Source organism: Pteropus vampyrus, unplaced genomic scaffold, assembly GCF_000151845.1.
Source record: "Pteropus vampyrus isolate Shadow unplaced genomic scaffold, Pvam_2.0 Scaffold276, whole genome shotgun sequence".
Lineage (NCBI taxonomy): Eukaryota > Metazoa > Chordata > Mammalia > Chiroptera > Pteropodidae > Pteropus > Pteropus vampyrus.
Window position 1 is genome coordinate 245,854 of NW_011889057.1, and position 24,260 is coordinate 270,113.

The 24,260-nt window shown below is 38.2% G+C and overlaps 1 protein-coding gene across 4 annotated transcripts; it reads left to right on the plus strand.

Moving 5' to 3' along the window:
* The first annotated feature begins 4,570 nt into the window (after nt 1-4,570).
* Nucleotides 4,571-23,381, plus strand: NEMP1 (nuclear envelope integral membrane protein 1). Of its 4 annotated transcripts, none has more exons than XM_011375627.2 (9): nt 4,571-4,736; nt 10,787-10,911; nt 12,071-12,290; nt 14,587-14,659; nt 15,715-15,808; nt 16,241-16,355; nt 17,096-17,321; nt 18,118-18,291; nt 18,980-23,381. In XM_011375627.2, exons 1-9 carry the CDS (start codon nt 4,580-4,582, stop codon nt 19,158-19,160), a joined length of 1,365 nt encoding a protein of 454 aa, XP_011373929.2. In that variant the 5' UTR covers nt 4,571-4,579; the 3' UTR covers nt 19,161-23,381. The 4 variants fall into 4 exon arrangements, with proteins under 4 accessions (XP_011373929.2, XP_011373933.2, XP_011373930.1 ...); XM_011375628.2 differs by lacking the exon at nt 4,571-4,736 and adding an exon at nt 4,778-4,984; XM_023520725.1 differs by lacking the exon at nt 4,571-4,736 and adding an exon at nt 5,015-5,139.
* The last annotated feature ends 879 nt before the right edge of the window (nt 23,382-24,260 follow it).

A 24,260-nucleotide genomic window follows, 5' to 3' on the forward strand; every position in this document is an offset into this window, starting at 1 on the left:
GCCCCTATGTGTGGATTTAAAAATATATACATGAAAAATATCATTGACTTGTCAAGCCCCGCCAGAGGCCCAGAGCGCCCCCGCAGCCCGAGCTGCTGAGATGTCTGTTCTTCACTTCCCTCCCACTCCTACCACCCTCAACTCCCCTCCTACTCCCTTCCGTTAAGAACAAGGAATTTCCAGTCTTTAGCAAAAGGAGAGACACAGAGACAGCTGAGGCTATGAGAAACTGTAGGAAAACACATAAAGATAAGGGGCAGGGGGAGGGGCAGATGACAAAAAGGGAGTGAGGCAAATACAAAGATCTTCATTTCTTCTCTTTTTCTCCATGGGCTCCATTTTCTCCAGTGTGGCTCAGGACCACTTTCCTACTTGACTCACCTGCTCCCCCATCCGCACCTCAGAGGTCTCAGAGGCACTGAGAGCAGAGCTACGGGACTCCTTCCTATTTAATCAATTGATAAGTTGTCTATAAATAATTTGTTAATGATTGACTAATAACTAATTTATTGTGTACACTGGTCTCTTCCAGGAAGGGAAACAGTATCTTCACAATTTTCCAAGAAAAGGGAAAACGGTTATGAAGAAAGTAGGTGAAAGAGGAGTGAAGAAATGGCCCACCAGAAGGATTATCATTGCCAGGCACGCGTAGGTTTTAACCCAGCAGAGTGCACTGTTCACTGCCCCCCATCCCCACAATTTTTCACCAGGCCAAATCCAGCTCACTCAGCAAGGTCTGGCTCAAAGGTCACCTTGGACTCTTTTTTTCCTCTAGGCGGCATTCCTCCCTCCCACCTCTCAGTGGCCTCATGGCTCTCTATACACATTTCAGTATAGTTGCTTATTTCACTCTCAGCCCAGGACCTCTCCAGGATGGATCTGTTATTTGGTGGGCCCTCTTCAATGCATGGGCTGATGATGCTATTTCCAGGCCTGAGCAACTTTGAAAGGGGCAGTTGACACAAATTTTACTCCACAGGGAGCTGAACCTGGGCAAAGCTGTTTAAGTGGAGACATTTTTTTCCTCGGTCTCCTTCCTTATTAGTTTCCAGTGAGTCTCACAAATCTGGCTCCTTGGCCTTCTAAAATGTCCACTATTCTGGTAAATTAATTCATGCCCAGGTGCTAAAGGTAGAAGGCTGAAATCTTTGCTATTAACAGAAAAATGTAAAGTAATGATACCTTTTTCCTATTTCAGTAACATGTTAGTATTATAGTCTAAGGAGTGTTGTCCTTCAATTTAGTCAGCTTACAAGAGAAGTTCATCCTTCAAAGAGACAAGCTGACTTTAAGGATCTCATAGACTAGTAGAAGAAATAGACATATAAAATAATTACAGTGTAGTGCAATAATAGGGGTACAAACAATGACAGAAGTATAGGAGGCAAATGATCTATTCTGCCTGGGGTGGTGAAAGACAGATTTAGACAGGCATCTAAAGGAGATAATGATGCAGCCTAGGATTTTGAAGTCTGAATAGATTTCCAGGAGGAAGGGATAGTCAAGTCAGAGCAGAATGTAAACTTACAGGGAGGTACAAAACAGGATGCTACATTTAAGAAACTAGAAATTGTTCATTATTGCTGGACGAAGGGTGGTGGTGCTTAAAAAGGAGCCCAAGGAGGTGTACAAGGCCATTTCATTAAGGATATTATAAACTAAGGCTTCTCAAACTATAGTAAAGGACCAATTTAAGATATTCCAATCTATTGTCCACTTTCTATAAACTCCACAAAAAGTGAGTTATTAAAAAAGCAAAATAAAATCCCCATTTTATTGGATTCAGTAAATATAACAGTTCTCTGTCAAATTGCCATGAAAGTTTCTATAGCCTTACACTTAATTTCTGAAATTGTTTCATTGCAGAGTAACCAACTCTGAATAGCACTGCTGTAGTTGTTTCTTTACATCTATTTTAGATCATAGTAAAGACCCTGGACTATATCACAGGAAATACTATGGGACTATAAAGACTTTGTAACACGGGAGTGACATGATCAGATCTGCATTTAGGAGTAGTGTGGAGGAAGGTTTTTATGGCTGCAAGAACAGCAGAGAGGCCAGCTTGGAGGAAACTTAAGTGGCCCAAGTGTGAGATGACAAAGTGCTGGACTAAATCACTGGCATGGGATGGAAAGAAGAGGACAGATTTCAAAAGATTCAAATCAATAAGACCCAATAATTGAGTGGCTAAGGGGCTAGGGGAAGAGAAGAAGGGTTAGGGTGACTCTCAGACTTCTAGCTTGGGTGACAGAGTAAATGGAATGGAGTGCTTCTTAAAGCTTTGGGAATTATCTTTATCAAATATTCACTATATGCAATTCTTTCCCTAAAATAAAAACTATGAAAACCAAGTCTTTGAAAACTCATTTGCTGACAAAACCTAATTTGACCTGAACTTATTTTGTGGCAGACCTGACATAAACTTACATGAAGTTATTTATAGTTTTTTAAATTACACTTAGGTGTATCCCAGTGTAACTATTCACAGATATCATTGCAGAAATACTAACTTGTTCATAGCGTACTGTCCCGGACTCCATTGGGATTGTTGCTTTATGTTGTATATACACCATATCACCTTTCTAAAATCCAAAAAAATTCGGAAACACATTTGCTATCCAGATTTCTCACCCCATTTACTAATTGGTGTTGGCTTGAGTTCTTCTGGTTATTTGCATAAGTCAGATCCACCTGCAGATAATATTCATTGCAGTGTATGCTGTAGATTCTGAAGATGATTCTCAGTATCTTTTGAGCAGTGTCCTCATTTAAAAAATGATGTTAAAACCTCCTTGAGTGATTACTGTGAAGTGATAGAATTCATTTTGATGGTAAGGTGTGATGTGTTTTTGGATGATGAGTCTCATTACTGTACATCTCATTTTTACATTTTAGCAGTCAGTGGTCAGTAATTTTCTGGAATTAGTTTCCAAAGTTGGAATCAGTCCCCTTGGCCTTTAGTCAAAACCAAAGAGTGAGCTCTGAGTGGTGAGAATTTGGGGCCCGGTAGAAAATGAAGCGTGTGTACATACACAAATTATTTTTAAAGACAGTTTTAGATTTACAAAAATATTGAGAAGGTGGTAGAGTTCCCAAATACCTCACATCCAGTTTCCATTATTAATATATAAGGTATAGTATATTTGCCACCATGAATGAACAAGTATTGATATATTGTTGTTAATTAAATGTCTATAGTTTTTTCAGATTTACCTATTTTTTTGTTCCAGGATCCCATACATATATATATATAACATTTGTTTATCATGTCTCCTTAGGCACCTCTTGGTGTTACAGTTCCTTAGACTTTCCTTGTTTTTGATGACCTTGACAGTTTTGAGGAGTCAGGTATTTTGTAGGATGCCCCTCTATCTGAATTTAACGGTTTCCACATGATTAGATTACTTTTATGGGTTTTGGGAAGGAAAACCAGAAGTTAAAATGCCATTTTCATCACACGAGGGTACATAATATCAACATGATTGATTTATATTGACCCCTCTAGGTCAGCTAACAGAGTGTGTGTGTGAGACCATTATCACGAGGGTGACCTACACTTTTTCTGAGGATCAAGTTTTTTCTCCTGCTCACGGTTTAGCTCCAGCAGTTACCTCCTTCCTTGAATTTCCCCTCAACACAGTAGGTTCCATCATCTCTAGTTTCTACCCATCACTATTAGATCCTCTAAAAAATAAGTACTAACGTTTGTACTAACGTTTGTACTAACGTTTACTGAGCACTTGTTATGTACCAGGCACTCTGCTAGGCCCACACTATGTGAAATCATTTAATGGGAAGAAGCAGCTTGATGCATATAAAGAACACAGGCAGTAACACTTGGGTTGGAACCATACCCCAGCCCAGCTAATTACGCAATCGTGGGCAGGTCCCTTTGCCTCTTAGCCTTCCTTGGCTTCTTAAATGGCGATAACATTTATCTCACATGTGAGGAATAAAAAAATTTCTCTTAATCCTCACATTCATTTCGTTTCCAAAAGAAACCCCTATGACTGCATTTTAAAATGCTAACATTTATACATTCATTCCTATGAAACCCTGACAATTTTTTTGGTAACTTTTGTTTTAAATCATTTAGGGCTTTGGAAGTCTCAATAGACTTACTTAAAAAAATTGTCCCGTCAGGACCCTACATATAAAGAGGTCTCAATTATAAATTTCTCATAACAAAAAGATCGTGACAAAAGGAAAGGAGAAAAACAGAACTTCCGTTTCGACAAAAATATCAAGTTTGGTCAAGGAGGCCTCGCCCATTCTGACTTTCTATTGGCTAAACTTACCATCAATCGCGCCAGTTGTAAATAAACTGAAGACGGAAGCATGTTGTTAAGGGGTGGGATCTTCCTGTCGCCATTGCTAAAGTGAGACCCGTTTTCTAATAGGCTGAAAGCTGCTTCTCCCGCCCTCTCGCATCAGTTGCTAAGAGGCGGGATTATAGGGTCCGCAAAGGACTGAGTGCTTGAAGCTCCGCCTGTCCGATTGGGTGTTAGGGGGTAAGTCTTGTAGTGGATAGGCTGGTGGCCCTGTCTGTTCGGGATTAGTTGCTGGGGCGAGGCACATGAGGAGGCGGCGGCGTAAAGCGACTATGGCGGGAGGAATGAATGTGGCGGTCTCTCGGGCAGTAGTTGGTGCCGGGTCCTGGGGTTGCGGGGCCGGGGGCGGTGGGGCAGTGCGGCTGCTCTTGGTTCTCTCCGGCTGCTTGGTCTGCGGCTCAGGTACCACCCGGCAGCAACTGCCAAGGGGGCGGGTGCCAAGCGGGTTATATTTAGAAAAGTGGGGAGTGTTCCCGGGCGCCGCCTGTTACTCTGCGGAGTGGCGCGGCTGTACGCAAAGGAAGAAGCTTCCTTGTCGACGGATGGGCGTCGGCACTGAGGGGTCGGCCTGGGGCGGCCTGGTGGAGCCGCTCACAGTGGGGAGGAGCATGGAGCCTTTTGACAGAGACTGGAAGGGAGGCCTAGACTGGGTGAGAAGCGGCCCTGGGGGCTGCGTCGCGCTTCACCGGCCTCGAGTTTCCTGGTTAAAAAAGAAGGGAGACCTGGGGACCGTTACCGGCAGGCATAGCTGCCACTGGAAAGGGAGCATCCCATTCATTCAACAAATGAGCAACACCTTCTGAACGTACGCTCTGTCAGGACTCGGGCGGCTGAACAGATAATACAGTTTACTGAAATGCAATGATCGCTAACGTCTTCAGCTCTTGTAAGATCCTGGCTCCTACCGGCCCTATAGAATAGACCTGGAGCCGTTAAATTCCCATTTCAAAAACAAAAACAAAAAAACCCCAAAAGATACAAGCGCCATTCAGCATTGAATAGGTTACTTTTGGAAATATAATGCCTTAGGTGAACTAATTTGATACTTTCTGCTAGATAATTGGCTTTGGACTAGGTTGAAACTTCCGCTCTAATCTAGAAAACCTAGAGTGTTAAGAGTTTTCATCTACCTACTTGTCGTTAAATGCATAACAGAAAAATAAGTGAGGTTTCCAAACTTCCACTGGAGGGAGTCGAAACTCACGGGGTTAATTTTATCTTGTAAACACGTGCTGTCTTACCTGTCCCTTCGTTTTTTGCCTATCTCATGCTGTCACTTATGATAATCTTTACCTGCAGCTTTAAGGTTGTCTCAGGATCCATAGATCTAGTTCTAAAGTGCTGCTCTTCCTTCTGAAACCTTTTTTTTTTTTTTTGTTAAGGGAGAGGGGAGTCGGTATCCAGGGAGGTACTTTTCTAGAGTCAGGGCTCAGAGTAAAGTTTGAAGGGCTATTTATAATCTGAATGAACTTGGGCCAGATGGCTAACGCTAACCTCTAAAGTGGGGTTGTGGATTGTGGGGATGAAAGAGAAAATATATACAAAAATGTTCCTACATAGAGCTCAATCAGCAGTCTAAGTTTCTTTAGTGAGGAGAGGAACAGGAACATCTTGACTTAGAGAAGGGTAACCTGCAGGGATATTTGTTCTGTGTGACCTGATATATCATGTGAGTGATAGCTACAAAGTGACATTCGAAATAGAGAAGAACTTTCTAAAAGTCAGAGGTACCTAAAAACTGAATGGAGTACTTCAAAAGGCAGGGAGTTCTTTCTCACTGGAGGTTTTTGAAAAATGTTATTATAAAAACAACATGAGTTTATTTTAGACTACTTGGCAAATCCAATTAAGTATAAAGAAAAAAACCTCTCACCGTTTATTCCTTTCAGAGGCGATCCATTTTAGCACACTTCTGGTCTTTTTCCACATTTTTTAATTAAATTTTTCTTAATTATTTTATTTTTTTTTTAATTTTCTTTTTATGTGAGGCAACCCTTGGTTGACCTCACAGATTGCAAGGACCTTGTCAGTTTACAATCTCTTATTTTTTAAGCCTGCAGTACCTGGTCTTCCTAGGTGGTCTTCCATCCAAGTACTAACCATGCTGGACCCTGCTTAGCTTCAGAGATCAGATGGCATCGGGCTTATTCAGGGTAGCATGGCCATAGACATGTAATGTTTCTGAATTAAACATTTGGTTGGATGTTTGTGGTTTCTACTCTTGGTTGGATATTTGTGGTGTTTTCTAGTTTTTAATTGTAGATAACACTTTGCAAACATTTTTGTGTATAAATTTGTTGCATTTAGATTTTTTAAAAGATAAATTCTCAGAAATGGATTTATAAATGTTCAAGGAATGCCTTCATGGTTTTTATACTGGTTTTACTATGATTGGGGTTTGAGTATACTGTTACCAACCACCTGGTCTTTTAATTACCCATCTCAGTAAGCTTATATTTTGTGCAGCATGTGTTTCTCAGCTTAAGACACTGTTAGAACCTAAAGTAGTAGCTGATCTGTGAAATTTTTTTTACTTGAAGTAGATTGTCTTTTTATAAAATTTAAAAATTTAATTAAAAATAAAAAAAATAGATTTATTAGGTCAAAAGCTAAAACATATTTAAGACCGTCGAAACATCTTGCTAAAATACTTTCTTGAAAAGGCGTGCCAATTTACACCACTATCAGCAATATTTGCTTGTGACCCTTGCTAGCGTTGGATATTCTAGACTGTAACACCTTTGCTAATTTCATAGAGTGAAAGTGGTATCTTAATGTACGTTACATTTCTTGCATTATTTGCGAGGGAGCATCTTTCAACTGTTGATTAGCTATTTAATTTTCTGTTTTGACTTGAATTTTTTTAGAGTGTGTTTGTATCCTTTGTTCTTGGCCTATTGTGATTACTTTTTACTGGGATTTTTGTGTACTTTAAAAATCAATTCGTATAAACTTTTAAACATATATACTTATAATCTATTGCAGAACTGTGATTGCCCCCTTTATCTTTTTAAATAGAAGATTTATATTTTTATATAGTCACTTGATTTTATTCTCTAGATTTATGTCCATTGCTTTTATGCTTAAAGAACCCTCCAAAATTGAATTGATATTATTTTTGTGGTACAATTAAAATTTATTTTATTTTATTTTTTAACCTATAATTAGGGTTAGCATTTAGTGTGAGATGAAGATCTAGATTGGTTTTATTCCAAATAACCAGTCAGTTCCAGAGTCCTATTGAATAATCCTTTGCTAAGCCTGCTGATTTAAGATGTTAGTTTTTAAGGAGGCTTTTAAGTATGAATTGGATTACCTCCTTACAGAAATGAATAGAGGCTACTTAAGAATTAGAAGAGATTGTTTTTCATGACTTTATAGTGTTTGTTCTGGTCCTCACATACTATGAATCATTTTCATTACTCTCTTCCTATAGATGTTAAATGAGCAGTGTTGTTGATTGAAAAGTAGGCGAAAAGTATGTAATGATCATAAGTAGATATGAAGTTATCAACCTCTGAATTGTGATTCACTAAATTCGAAGAAGGCATTTTTTGAGAAGTAGATCTTTGGGCTCAGAAAGCATTTTCCCGAATATTTAATTTAGTCTACTTTTTAACATGCTAACTAACTCTCACCGTAGGGAGGGAAAGAAAGGTGGTGTATGCTCTTTAGCTGTGGGAAGCACAAGGTTCTACCGAGCATTTTAACAATTTGTATATGTTTATGGTCATCTGATTTAGTTCTGTGTTTCTAACAATTTAAACTACAGCTGGAGTGGTGATTGTTTCCACAGATTATCCTTTTAGGCTGAATTGGAATATTTTACCTATCAATGAATGTCCAAAGATGTGGCTGACCATGGTGCTGAGCTCCCCCACTTTGCCCTTCTTCCCTGAAGCAGGCCATAAAATCCTCATGTGACAAGTGCCCTCCCTATATCTGGAGGAAAGCATCCTTATCTTCGAAGATAAAGGGACCCCAAGAAGAATCCTAATAGGCCTTGCTCAGTTTCCCCCAGATTCCCACAATTACCTCGTGTTCCTAAACCTATCTTATTCCTCTAGTATTGTCTACTCTTCATCAAACTCAGCATAAAAGTACATAGTTCTTATGGTCTTGGAGGGGTCTTCATTTCTTACAGAGGTTTTTAGGGTCCTCATTTTCTTACGAAGGCTTTTGTGTCACATAAAACATTAAATAAATTTGTATGCTTTTCTCCTCTTAATCTGTCTTTGTCAGTTTATTTTTCAGGCCCAGCCAGTGACCCTAAGAGGGTCAAGGAAAACTCCTCTTCCACAGTTTCAAGACTGAAGTAAAGAAAAAAAGTTGAGATATAATTCCCATACCATAAGATCCACCTTTTCAGTGGTTTTTAGTATATTCACGAGGTCTTACAACCATCACCACTGAATAATTCCAGAATATTTTCATTCCTCCACAATGAGACCCCATACACCTTTGTATTCACTTCCCATTTCCCCTCCCAGCCCCTGGCAATTACTAATCTTTCTTTCTCTGTGGACTTGCCTATTCTAGATGTTTCATAAAAATGGAATCATTCAACATGTGGCCTTTTTGTGTCTGGATATTTTCATTTAGCATAATGTTTTCAAGGTTCATCCATGTTGTACTATGTATCAGTACTTGTATTGCTATACTACATTTTATCCATTCATCAGTTGATGGACATTTGAGTTTTCACTTCTTGGTTATTATGGATATTGCTACTATGAATATTCATGTACAAGTTTTTGTGTGAACATTATGTTTTCACTTCTCTTGTTAAAACATAGAGTTATTATATGACCTATATACATAGGAGTGGAATTGCTAGGTCATATAATAACTCTATGTTTTAACTTTTTGAGGAACTGCCAAACTGTTTTCCAAAGAGGCTGCACCATTTTACACCCCTGCTAGTAATATATGAGAATATCAGTTTCTCCACATCCTCACTAACAGTCGGTATTGTTCTCTTTTTGCTTATAGCTATCCTAGTGAGTGTGAAGTGTTATTTCATTGTGGTTTTGATTTGCATTTCCCTAATGACTAATGATGTTTAGCATTTTTTCATGTGCTTATTGGCCGTTTGTATAACTTCTTTGGAGAAATGTCTATTCAAATCCTTTGCCTATTTAAAAAATTGGGTTATTTCCCTTTATATTGTTGAGTTGTAGTTTGTTATGTATTCTGGATACTAGACCCTTATTAGATATATGATTTATAAATATTTTCTCCCTTTTTGTGGGTTTTCTTTTCACTTTCTTGATAGTGTCCTTTGAAACAAAAGCTTTAAATTTTTATGAAGTCTGATTTATCTGTTTTTTTTTTTCTTCCTTTGGTTGCTATGCTTTAGTGTCATATATAAGAAACCATTGCCTAATCCAAGGTGACGAAGATTTATACCTGTGTTTTCTTCTAAGAGTTTTATAGTTTTTGTTCTTACATTTAGGTTTAAGGCTGAATTTCACTTCAAAATTAGCGTTAGCTTCACTCTAAAACCATTTTGGATTGGCGGGCATCATTGCCTTTTTTTGTGTGTAACTTTGGTTTTCTAAGTTTTGTTAAGGTTTTTGTGTTTTTGTGGGTTTGTGTGTATATGTGTGTGTTTAGTATTTTAAATCTACCACCTTTATAACTAAGAACCAGAAAGATAACTAAATTTCCGCTTAGAGTAGCACTTAATAAATTGGTAAGTACAATATAGAACTCAAGGAAGAAATTATTTAAATGTTTTGTAGTAAAGAAGGTAGCTTGTATAACTTGGATGGGAAGATACAAGAGAGCGGTCACTTTAAAACCTTAAATTATCTGAGATTGAATATAAAACTCCTGAAGGGGAGAATCTTCTGTTTTGGTAAAGCTAAAGGAACTGCATATATTCTTCGCTGTTATTAAAACTTGAAATGAAACAAAACATCTGGAAAAAAGCAACTTTGCAATCTTTTAGTAACTACTCAAAGTGCTATGCATATATGCAAAACGTTGCCAATTCTGTTCATCCTACTCAAGAAAGGGATAGAGAAAACCATCAGATGGGGTTACTTCAGCTATGCCTTTATGAGGGAAACAAGACCTGAGTGTGAATCTCAATTAAGCTAATTTACTAGTTGTGTGACTTTGGGCAAATTCATTTTTCTCAAACATCAGTTTCTTTATTCGTGAAATAGGAATTATGAGAGTGCCTACCTGATAGCATTGTTGAAAACAGCAAACTGTTTTAAACAATAGTAGCTTAGTGACTTTGTATTTAAATTATTAAATTTGACAGAAATAAGACTACTTTATTTCTTCTCTCATCTCAGTTTTCTTTTTGTTTTTCAGTCGTTAACATTTTAACCCCAACTTTAAGAAAGTGGTCAGTTTAATTCTTTTTATGAAATGAATTATAGTTATTAGATTGTTCTGTTATGTTATATTTAATTCTTATTTCCTTTCTTTGTATTAAGCTGGAATTGATGTAGGTGTGGCCATGCTTCAGGAATCTCAAGTTTATAATATGATTACCAGGCAACAATTCTGTTATAAAAATGTGCTTCTCCCAAAGTGGCATGATGTATGGACACGGATACAGGTAATAACACGAAGGCCCTGGCATGGGCAGCTTCTGTAAATATTTGTATTAGCAAGTACTTTGATATGTTTCTTTCATACACAGTTTTTGAAAAAGTATTACTAACAATTTTGATAGGGTTGAGAGAATCCTGAATTATTTTTCGTTAATAAGCATTTATGCATGCTTTGTGTTCCTCTCTCTGCGCCTTTAAGTAGCTCAGAATACTTGACCCTGAGGTAAACTTCCTCCTTTTCCCAAAGAAACTGCCTCCTTCTTTTGCCCTCACTCCTATGCACGCCAGCACCCACGCTGTTTCCCCCCCCGCCCCCCCGCTTTCTTTTTAAAGGCCTTATGCCATCTTTGGCCTGGAAACTGTTGTGTCTTTGGCTTGGAAACTGTTGCGTGCCTGTCAGGATGTAAATTCTTTTGTCTTGCTGCTCCTATTTCGATTCTACACAAGATGTTTCATAACCCTCTGAGCTGAAGTTTCCCCTTGATAGAATGACTTTGGTTTCATTTGTTTCATGACACTGTTAAGCTACCTGGCAAGCAAGAGTGTCTGGCTGTAATAATGATTGAACAAAATGAGTCCTTTGGGAAATATTGCTGCTCCTATAAGCATAGTTACTGATAAGGACATTTGTTGTTCACATCAAAAACATAAAGATGGGCTTGTGGGTTTTTTAAATTTTTTTTTTAATTGTCTGATATACAGATCATATTCCATCTGGGGCAAATTATAACCAACATTTACCCATAGTCAGTGATTCGTGACAAAGGGTTGAATTTCTCAGCCTGTCATTATGGGAAACATTTTTGGGGTGGTTTATGCCTGGCAATTTTCTTAATATTCTAGGCCCTTACTTTGTATGATCTCTCATAAATAGTTGTTGATAACTCTTTCAGCTTGGAAGTCTTTTTCCCTCCTCTATGTTCTGGCCTAATAGTAGATTTAGATTATGTTAACAATAAGGCCTTCTAACAGCTGCCTCTTTGTACCATGTGCAGTGTTATTTGCCTAATATGTTTTAGCCACTGCATCTGTGTTTTTCATAAGGCTTGTGGAAAACTAGTGCCATTTCTGATTTAGATATGTGCTCTAAAGTTTTTTTTCAATTGTGTTTGTGAGAATTAAATTCCTACTTTTTTTCTCATCCAGATTTTATTTGTGTTACAGATCCGGGTAAATAGTTCCAAACTGGTACGAGTCACCCAGGTGGAGAATGAGGAGAAACTGAAGGAGCTAGAGCAGTTTAGTATCTGGAACTTTTTTTCCTCCTTTTTAAAAGAGAAATTGAATGACACCTATGTTAATGTGGGTCTATACAGCACAAAAACCTGCCTCAAAGTTGATATTATAGAGGAAGACACCCAGTACAGTGTCACTGTGACCCGCAGTAAGTCTTACCTCTCTTTTTCTGGTGGATTCTGTAGTGAGACGGGACTAAGCTTTGGATGGTATAATTAGACAAAGAAGTCAGCTCAAGACAGTTCCATTTTGGTTCTGATTATAACCTAAGTACACCACTGCTCCAGGCAGTTTAGAGACACTCCACCCCGCATAAAATCCTTTAGGCCTAGATTTGTGACTTCACCTTAGATAGTTCTGAGTACTTCCTTAGTTAGAATTGTGAAGATGTACATTCCTAATACTTCCAATGGCCCTGACCTGATAGTCCTAATATTCTTTAGAGTAAGAAAGATGTATTCCTGCCTTCTGGGTAGTTCTAGGCAAGGATAGATGTCCTGAAACGTAAAGTCTACATTTGAAGACATGAATGGTTAAACAGTAAAAATTGAAGAAAAGTAGAACTGAATATTAATACTTCACAAGCGAAAGGTATTTGTAGAACCATAAATTAATAGGAAGATCACTTTAGTTTAAGGCCTATTTAGTGGAACTGGGAGAAGTTTTCCCTTTTCTGAATGTGTCTGAGAAAGTTTCACAGAGGAGGCAGATCACTATGCTGTTGAATTTTCCATGACTTTTGGTCTCTCTTTGGTTACTTACCCAGGGTCCTGGGTTGTTGCAAGTAGTAGAAACAATCCCGGGTTTTGCTACAAAGTAGTTTGTGCCCTTCTAATTGTCTTAGAGTTCTACAGTTCTTTGGTTGTATAGGATTGACCTGTTTTTTAGTGTTCCTTTTACATTTACTGATCTCTTGCTCCTGTTCCGTTGTGGATCTCCCCTAGACTCAAAGCTCTTAAATGTGAAAGCTGTGGGAGCGTTTGGCATGCCACTAAGGGACCTCTGCTGGAGGCCCCTGGTCCTAGGTGAGATGTGTTTGGGTGTAGGCTTTTTTAACACAATGGTTGTGTAGCAAAAGGAAGAGAATAGTGATGTTGGGTGAGAGAAGCAGCCAGTTGAAGAACAGCAGAGGGCCCAGGCCCAAAGTCTAGGCCAATCTGCTGAATCCCAGCCTACAAGTGACTTAAGGCTTGAAAGCCAGAGTGGTAGAGACCCCTTGTGGGCGATTGCATGAAGTGCTGATGGCACTGTGCCTGGCTCTATCCAAGCAAAACTTGATTTCTTTTAGCTTTAGTGTATTTAGCCAAAATAAAAATAAGGTCTTCAGGAAAGTACAGGTTAGACAGAGACCTAATTACACTTTCTCTTTGAAGGATGCTTAGGCTTTGTGTGGAATTTACATGCTGTTTAAGTGAGCTGTTTGCATTTATTTTATTAGTTAACCAATAATGCCAACATTGTTTTTAATTCTGTACAGTAGTTCCCCCTTATCCATGGTTTTACTTTATGTGGTTTCAGTTACCTGCAGTCAGCCTTGGTCCAAAAATATTAAATGAGAAATTCCAGAAATAAACAATTCAATAAACAATTCATAAGTTTTAAATTGTGTGCCATTCTGAGTAGCATGAAAACATCTCGAACCATTCCGTCTGGATGTGAATCATCCCTTTGTCCAGTGTATCCATGCTGTTTACTCTGCCCTCACATTGGCCACTTAGTCGTCTGGGTTATCAGACTGACTGTTGCAGGTGACTGTGCCTGTGGCAGGTAACTCTTACTTACTAATGGCCCCAAAGCACAAGAGCAATGATGCTGGCAATTCAGATGTGCCAAAGAGAAGCCGTACAGTGCTTTAAATACAAGGTGAAAGTTATTGACTTAATAAGGAAAGGAAAAAAATGTATGCTGAGGTTGCTAAGATAATTGGTAAGAACGAATCTTCTATCCGTGAAGTTGTGAAGAAGGAAAAAGAAATCCATGTTAGTTTTGCTGTTGCACCTCAAACTGCAAAAGCTACCGCTGTGATACATGATTAAGTGCTTAGTTAAGACGGAAAAGGCATTAAATTTGTGGGTGGAAGACATGAACAGAAAATATGTTCCGACTGGCAGCAGTGTGTTGCGCCAGACAACATTGAGCCTGTACATGGACTTCAGCAAGGGGTCCCCTGAAATGAATGACCACATTCACATAAGTTTTATTATAGTATGTTGTTATTGTTCTATTTTTAGTTATTGTTGTGCCTAATTTATAAATTAAACTTTATCAGGTATATATATAGAGAGAGAGAAGAAAATCTAGTATGGATAGGGTTCAGTATTATCCATGGATTCAGGCATCCACTGGGGGTCTTGGAACGTATCCTCTGCAGATGAGGGGGGGACTACTATAATGCCTTAAATTGTTTGGTTCCCCTATTAAGCAGAAGTCTCTATTTATTTCAGGATTTGACCCCAAACTCTTCCTCGTTTTCTTCCTTGGACTTATGTTATTTTTTTGTGGAGACTTGCTGAGCAGGTAGGTTCCAAGGCTAGAGTGTGGAATGATAAGGCTTAGACCCACCTGCTTGACTTTTATCATAAAAACTTTAAGTGCTTCCATTCCCTTTTCCAGGACCTTTAACGGCTAGGCCATTGCCTGCTTGGATAATTAAACAAATACTTTAATATATGTTACAATTTTTTTTTTTTGGCATTGAATAAGATTGTCAATAATGAAATCTCCCTTATTTATTTGACCCATCTCATGATGGGATTTAACCAGTTTATCAACCACTCTTTCCACCATTAGAAATGTGTTAAGGCCTTATTTTTACTAGACTATGTGTTGATAAGTTTCATGCGTTCAGAGGTAAAGAAACAGATATTAACCACTTATTATTCATTTCTTGCCTTGAGGAACTTACTAGCTAAGCTAGGTGAAACTGACATGTACAAATATAAAAAAATAGATAACTAGACAAACATTGAGCAAAGGTAGAATCAGCATTTACTGTATACAGGAAAAAGAATATCTGTGGAGTAGTGAATGAAAGATTAACAATTGAAGTTTGAAGGTGGGCTGGAGTGAGATTGGTGATAGTTCCTTATTTGGGGATCCAGAGAGAAACAGTGAGGGAGGCATAACTGGATAGGAGGAGCCTGAAATAGGAGTAAGAGCTTTCTGTTCTATGCCCTGTGTTTGGTTTATCCTTCTGGGTAATCAATTCAGTTCTAGTTTCCAGTCTCCATGAAGGCAGTATTCCTGTCCCTTCTCCCCAAAGAAGGTATACAGTTCCTCAGAAGAAAGATTATTAAAAATTGGATTGGTAGAGATGTTGGGGATGGGAGTGGTAAGCAGAGGTATATTACCGAGGTATATTATTTGAGGGGACCTCATTGATACTAATCTTTATAATCTGGCAGCAACCACATTGTACCAGTCTCTTCAGTTTTCTGACCTCAAGTTTTGGGCAAATACGTGCTCTAACCTTGTACTTTTTTTCTCTTTTGGCTGGGATAGTTGTCCTACTTTGAACAATGCCATGTATGAAGAATACACAAATAGTCATGAAATACATTTTCTCTCTGCAGAAGCCAGATCTTCTACTATTCCACCGGGATGAGTGTGGGAATTGTGGCCTCTCTGCTAATCATCATTTTCATGCTATCCAAGTTTATGCCCAAGGTAAATAGCAGAATACTCACAGGTGATTAGGGTGAGCTTGGATTGTTTGCTTGAATAATCTTACAGCACTGAAAATTTGCATTGATGGCTGATAAGTCAATGTCCTATGCTTCTCTTAATTTAGAAAGGTACTTTCCGTGATGAATCTTGGGCCTGGTTACATACAGACTCTCCCTTTTTATTTAAAATTCTGTGCTCAGTGGGGATTAAAGTCTTCTTTCTGTTTGCTAATTACATAGTCAGGCTTTTATGTTATTTAGCATCTCATTTTCCCAGTGTTCTTTGCCAGACTGTACCATTTTAAATATAAAGGACATCTTTTTAAGATGTGTTTTTTAGTAGGTTGAATTTTTTTTTTAAATCATAGTTCCATTTTGCTTTTATGTATGAAAAGCCTATTGTAACTTTTTTGCTTTCATTTCTTTGTCTTAGAAAAGTCCCATTTATATCATCCTGGTGGGAGGCTGGTCCTTTTCACTGTACCTCATTCAACTAGTGTTTAAAAATTTACAAGAGATCTGGAAGTGTTACTGGCAGTATCTTTTAAGTAAGTGTTGTCTGTTTTGCTTTCCTTTTTATATGTTTATAGGCTGTTTTAGTTAATCATGAAAAGATGTTGCTGCTTACAGGAGTTTAATAGTCCATGCCATTTTATTAATTTTTAAGAATCATGGTTCTTCGCTTATTTCTAACCCCTCTACAGTTATTGTATCTTCTCTTAAAATGATGTTGCTAGGGAGAAGACTTTGATTTGTTGGTGTTAACTAACCTTTCTTTACACAATAGGCATCTTTCCCAAAAGCTGTAAATTGACTTTATTAATATAATCATATTTTAATATTTTAGTATATATCCTGCCGAAGCAAGCACAATAATTATATTTTAAATGTACTTGAAGACCTTAAGAAACAAAGAACTCTGCAGTGAAGCCTATCCATAAAGCAATAATCTCTTGGTTATACAAATAAGAATCCTTAATCTATGCTTTTAGAGGTGATTAATCCAGATTTTCATATATTAGGTTTTTTAAAAAGACTATTCTAGAATTATTTAACATGGCACAGTGCTCCATCTGAACCAGGTAAATCTGGGACAACAGGAAGGATAGAAGCTTAAAGAGATAAATATATTCAAATAATGAATAAAAGTACAGATAACTGAGTAAAGATCTTGTCCATTTTCCTGGTTCAATAGGTGCTATATAATGAATTTAGTGCTGTTCCCCACACAAATTATTTTTACCAGTTATAGATGAAAAAGGATGTCTTCTGTTAACTCTTCTTATAGGCTATATCCTCACAGTTGGATTCATGAGTTTTGCAGTCTGTTACAAGTATGGGCCTTTGGAGAATGAGCGAAGTATCAACCTGCTGACCTGGACTTTGCAGCTGATGGGCCTGTGTTTAATGTATTCTAGTATCCAGATACCGCACATTGCCCTTGCCATTATCATCATTGCGCTGTGTACTAAGAACCTGGAGTACCCTATTCAGTGGCTGTACATCACCTACAGGTGACTGAAAGGGAATGTACCTATTGGAAAGTGCAGTGTGGGATGTAGTTACAGCAAAAGGATACAGAATTGTTGACCTGGGAACCTTTTTGTTAATGAAAATTTATTGTGTTATTACTTTTACTTCTGTTCCTTCCTGAGTCTGTTTTTTTAGACTCTCTATAGGCATGTTTATCATTTTATTCCAGTCATTTTATATAAAATAAAAGCATCCAGTAAAGTGTCATATGTTCCTGTTACCACTAGGTGGTGCAAAGTACATTACTTTTATATCACATGCCTCAGGTCACCTGGTTTCAGATTGTTTCACGCTGACTCTCAGATTGCTCTGGGAGTCCAGTTCTTAAGATGTAATTCATAGCTCGTTATCACCTTGCATAGTGAATATGGAATGGTCCTAGGTTCTGAGATTGTCAGTGGTTATTCTATTACAGATAGTCAAGGTGATTCTTACAGTCTGAGGAACCAAGTTAATGGACCACAGTCTTATACCATCATTTTCTTGTCATTTTTCCATTTATTGGAAAATAAATACTTTGTCTATCATTTATTGGAAAATAAGTAAATTTATTCACTTTAGTGAATAATATTGACCACTCTGACTTGTTACTCATAGTTTAATGTATCAAGAGTTATATATCTTTATAACTAAAGACATCTGTGGAGGAAAGATGAGAGTGATGACTCTTAAAATTCAGACTTTCTTCTGTATGCTTGGCCCTCTGAAGGGAGCTAGAAGTAAGGATGGATATAGATTACTGATTAATGATTCATGGTGTTATTTTGGTAAGCGCAGAAAGATGTGTAAGGCAACAGAAAAGACTGTCTCCCCTCGTCTCCTGACAGAAGAGGAGTATCGGATACAAGGAGAGGTGGAGACCCGAAAGGCTTTAGAGGAGCTTCGAGAATATTGTAACAGTCCAGACTGCTCTGCTTGGAAGACTATTTCTCGAATCCAGTCTCCAAAGAGGTAAACTCTTGATCAGATATGCCAAACATCTGTTAGGATAATTGTGACTTTGAGTTTTAACAGAGATCATACTTCTAGATAATCATTTTGTATTTGTGGCTTTATTTTCCTTTTCATCTAGAACTAGTCAAGAGAAAAGTATGTATATCATCCATATGTTAAGTAGTAGCCTATTTTCTGGTTCCTCAAGGAGCTATCTATTCTAGCTTTGCTTGTAGCATTGAAATGAGAAGACTCCAGTACCATATTAAGTTTCCCCTCTGATAGCTTTGAATTGCTCTCTGAGTTTTCTTTTTCTCCTTGGAGCAACTATACAAATGAAGCTTCAATTTGGAATCCTCATGACAAAGTTTATAAGACCATAAACATGAATGAATATGTAATGACCCTTAATCTCTTATCAGGATTATGGATAACTAGAGGAACCTTAGAACTTCTATAACTAAAAAGGATAGGCTAGTGCTTATTAAGCAAGATGTAGTTACAGGGAATGTTGGCCTGTGATCCCAGCTTTCTTTTTCTCCTTATTTTTTGCTTTAGTCCACTTAACTGCTAGAGTAAGGACCATGATATTGGCTAGACACAACATAATTTGGACTGTGAGCATATCAAGGGTTTCAACTTATAATTTTGAAAGAAACTAGAAAGCACAGAAAGTTCCTAATGAATATTATCTTCTCTTTTCCAGATTTGCTGACTTTGTGGAAGGCTCTTTTCACCTCACACCAAATGAGGTTTCTGTTCATGAGCAGGAGTATGGATTAGGAAGCATTATTGCCCAAGGTGAAAGCTATGAAGATACATCCTCTGAGGAGGAGGACTCACATTCTCAGTACCCTGCTATAACAGAGAACAACTTCCGGACTTAGGTGGTTGTCAGTTATTTTTATGTGGACTGGCTTGGTACCTTGATGGTCCATGTCGCATGTGTCATGCAGTCGCTTCTCAACTCTTTGAAAAAGAGTGAGATAGTGCAGAAATTCTCCCACTGAAATTAGAGGCCTGAGTAGGCCTCCCTCTGGAAATGGTCTTAGTGGTCTCGGTGGGATCCCTGAGGAATGAGAGTAGATAAAGTAGTGACTGCTTCCCGTTGGTTAAGCTATCAGCTCACCTTTATGTTTCCGAAGAAACTGGACGAGCACAGCTAACACAGCGTTCTAGCTCCTCTTTGAAAGTTGATTCAGTTGTGGCATTTTTGCCACTGTGGCTGGCACTCAGAAGTGAGAACTATTATATGTGCAGTAGTGCTTTCCGACCATAGGCTGCATCTTCCAGAGAGAAATCCACAAATCTGAGCCTCCTTCACTTCTGCTTTTATTTCAGTGACTAAAATAATCCTTGTTTTAAGAGGAAAATAGATTTTTATTTTTGTCTTGTTTTTTTTAAGTGAGTATATGTTTTAAAATGTAAGAAATTCATGTTCCAGAACCAGCAAGCACTCCAGAGTGACAAGCCCTGCAGGCCCCTACATATTTATTAATATGGATTATCCGCTAAAGTTCCAGAAGCTGTTGTGTTGAGCTTTGAATTAGTTCTCACACACATGATATTCTGAGTCCTGCTTGCTTTTAGGAACATGCCTGTAAAGCTCTTCTGTAAGGGAGGTCTGTTGGGCTTTTTATTACATTCAGCTTTCAATTCCATCTTAAAAATACATTGCATTCTTTCCTTCCCATTCTTCTTTGCTCCCTTTGTCCTTTCATGAAGGGTCTATTCCCTTGCCTGTGAAGTGTGTACTTTTCAGAGTTTGTTTCATTTCTTATAGTCTCTTCCCCTTGGTTTTTAGCATTATTCCTGCTGTTTAGGAGAAGTGATCTTAGTTAGAGACTTTAAATGCTTTTACAGGTTCTCTGTTTTTCTTGTCAGTGGGTCACATATCTTTGAGTTGCAGTAGAATCAAGAAATTTTCTTTCCCTTCTTTTGTCTATTCATTATTCTTATTCCTTTTAGCCTTTCCTTACCATCTATGCCATTCCCCCATGAAATCTGGCAAATTTGTAAGCCCTGAAATTAACTATGAAGTTTCTTGATACAACATACAAGTTGTAGCTATGCGATTGCCACAGTTTGCCATGAATAGACCTCCAGGTAATCTTCATGCCTTTGGATGCTCATTCAGCCATCAGAAACAGACACATTTTTTCCAGAAATGTATTATACTTGTTTGCAGTTCCTTTTCTGACCAGAGTTTCATGCTGCCTTTTATTACAGTGGCATTAGTTTCAGATTCTTTTACCATTGGAAAGTACCCTTATAAACCAGCAATGCCATTTCTGAGGGAGCAAATTCCCAAGTCTCCATCATTAGCTTGGTTCTGTCTGTGAACTTCACCGTCATGCCTTGGAAAAGCTATAATTACTCTAGCCAGGAAGATAGACACCGATGGCAGGAGCACAACATTAGACTTACTGGCTTGCCATGGTCATAGAGAAGGCAGATGATTTTTTAAAAAGTCGAATGACACTTTTGGACCAGGCATTTAGCAGATAATTTCCAAAGTCCCTGGGCTCCATTACTGACTTCCAAAATGTCAGCTCTGAGATATTCCTCTAGGTTGATTATTTCCAGCAGTGTTTCCCATCGCTTTACTCATTCCTAAAGTGACAACTACCTCAATTGGCAGCAAATAGACATATATTAGAAAGCGAAAAATAAGCAGTATTTGGCAGCTGCTGTGGGTTAAAGTTGCAGGGTAAAGAAGCTTTATATTGAGAAACCTTTATGCCTTTGTGAATTATGTATATGGTAGAATTTTATCCCTCTACAAAGAACTAAGACCGTCAAAATATACTGCTTTTCTTCTTATTTATAGAAACACACCTAGGATATTTGAGTATAAGTTGATTTGAAAAAATAATTCAGCTGTGCAAGAGGTCTCAGATTCCCTGGAAACTTTGGTGCCTTCCCCTAAATAGCTCCTTGGGAGGTGGTAGCTTGCCTCCAGGATGACTTTTGTCCTGATGCATGTATTTATTTCAGTGAGAAAGCATTACGAGGTTGGGAAAGCTTTTTTTCTGTTTAGTAAACTTGTAAAATACAGTTTCCATCTTAAGACCAGTTTTTTCACTGCGTTTGAATTTGGGGTGAGTAAAATCAAAACCATTCATTACTTTCTGTCTGGTAGCTGGAGACTGAGCTATAGGCAGTGGAGATCACAGTGGGTCCCACAGTATGAGAGTTGCTCTCAGACAGTGAAGGACAGTGCCTTTGGTGTGCTGTGTCCCTGACCTGTCTACCAGTGTGGCTCTGCCCTAGATGCTTCAGAGCCTCCGGGTGCCCGGAGATTGCTTGACTTTGTAAACCTTTAGAAGCTGCTTGTCTCCCTCTTGGCCACTTAGTCTGCTGGCTCAGTCACTACTTGAAGCCCCCATTTAATTTTCTCTGGCAGTTATAGCTCTTGCAATTTCAGCGTAGTCTCATCTCTCAGACTGATCTCATCGAGAAGAATTGAAGGATAACTATGGAGTGAGCTGGACATTGGAGCCATGTCTGCTGCCATGTCAGCATCTTGCTCTGCAAATATCAACCATAAATTGGCCCTAAGGCTCAGAGACTCATCGGCATTGGAAATCTATTGCCTCTAATTGGTCTGAGCAAGTTGTGTCGAGCAGGTCTCCCATTAATGGGAATATAAGAGCCAACTGGCCTAAAACATTTCCCTTTCCTTTTCCCACTCAGATTGCTTTCACGAGACCAGTGACCAAAAATAAGGAAAATTTAGCAATTTTGATATCTTCTAACAAGAAATCCCTATCAGCCACTTCATCTTACCAAAACTAGTTTATTTCTCCTCCCAAATTCGTGGCCTTAATATTTCGTACAAAGGGGATTTTGCTGATAATAGTTCCAGTGTTCCATTTTGTGCTAAAACATCCCAGTCTAGAGTCTGGCCCTCTCTTCACTGACTGTGTTCCCTTCAACCCAGTCTCCACTTGGCATATACAATAGAGATTTGATGAATGAAAGGACCCAAACAGGCCAGATGGTCCCCCAAGGCCCCGATAGCCATAAAAGGCATGGGAATGGATTATGCAATTGCCCTCAATCTTTTTGTTGTTACTGAAAAAAAAATGGGCTCAGATGGATGCCTGCGTAAAAATGGTTCCTAGCTGTGTACTCATAACTTTTCTCTGAATTGAGTAGTGAAAGTTGAAGTAGGAGGAAAGGAAATTAAATGTCCTTTTAATATTCTTTTGGACTCAGGTCTGACATATGAGATAATAACCTATATTGAAATGCCAAGAATTTTATCTCAACCAAGGAGAGGACAGTTTAACAGATTTATTTTGCCTTCATCTTACATAGACGCTGAAACCAAGTAATAACATAAAAATAGCCATTGCACAAGGCATAACCTTTTACTTCTGTTTTGATGTAGCAGAAATTATGTTTTTAGGGAAATCTATGCAATTGTAGTGATCTGGTGGTGTCTCTTGCTAACACCTTAAGGATTCAGTTGCTATTAAGTTGGATTCAGATGGTTACTACCTTGAAAAGGGTGTTTGGTGCCTTATGTGATGGGAGCCAGAGCTTGCTGGGAATAAACTTAATGCAGATTCATGTGAACATCAAAGCACGGCTTTAGTGGGGATGGGAATGGCACACAGCCTCCCAAAATATGGGGCTTTGGGCTCCCACACCCCAACCCATGTGTGTTATCTTTCTCTTCACGCTCTTGAAAAATAACTTGAAAATAGTGAAATCACCTTCTTTGAACTTTACTAGAGTGTGGGCAACATTCTTATGTTACCATAATAGATAACTCATAATGTAGAACTGTTACAGCCTGCACTTGCCTCAGTTTCCCATGTTTCTAGAGCTGATGGTGAAATAGCAGGGGTAAGGAATTCCTGGGTAAGTTTTAGCCTGTGGGTAATGCCTTAGTGTTATTTAAAAAGATTTGTCATTTATATTTAAAATAAATTTCCATGAATGTTTGAAAGGAACAAAATTATCAGGGACGGCTCTTTGCCATGAGTCTCATTTTCACTCTTCTGTAAGAAAATAACAATGTCTTATTATATATTTTTTCATTTTTATTGTACAAGTTTGTAAGTAATCCCAATTTTAATAAAGTTTTATAGACTATATAGTGGTTTCTCTTAATGAGCATGTACTTTTCTTGTCTGTATCTCTTGTTTTCAGGTAATCAGCAATTAGCTCCTCAGTTTTATCTTTCTAATGAGATGGTTTAGCATGCCATCTATTTTCCTTTTTTGCTTAACCTCCGCTTCCCGTCCTGGGTATTTCTTGCTCCACTTCCATTTCTGGACTGGGTGATTTTCCAGGATGCCAGATATTTAAGGGGTATTCTTGCAGGAGTAGCAGATAGTACCACTGTGCTGTCTCAGAAAAAACAACGTATAGGATATTGCTGGTCGAGGGAGCTAACTCTGTACTTTAGTTTTTAAATTTTTTTTAATGGTATAAAGTATTTGTTTTATTTCTCTACTGGGGTTAGGGGAAGACCCATGGATCCAGTTGAAAATGCCTGCCAAGAGCTTTATGTAGGGTGGAAGAGGGAGCAAGGCTATCATGGGCATTAGGGGCCATGGAATAAAAACCTCAATTATGTCTAGGCACAGCTTCTGTAGTAGAAGTCTGGTAACTTCTATCTTTTATGTTTTGGCTATTTTCTTTGGGAATCCATTATAGCATTTGTATTAATTCTGTACCTGTCTCCTTTTTCCTTGGTTATTTAGAATACATGGCAATCCATTATCCATTTTTCAAAAATGGTGAAATTGGAGGAAGAGGATGTGGACCATATGTAAATTTATGTAGATTAATGCACACTAGTGGCATCTTTTTTCCTCTCCCTTCTATTAACTGCTAGGTAAGTAGGAGACACAGGTGATCATTAAAGGCTAAAGTAATAAAAACTTAAAGCATAATTGTCTGATATGCTACATCATAGAGTTTTAGTGAGGATAAAGAAAAAGATAAGATGTATAAAGTAGTTCTCAAAC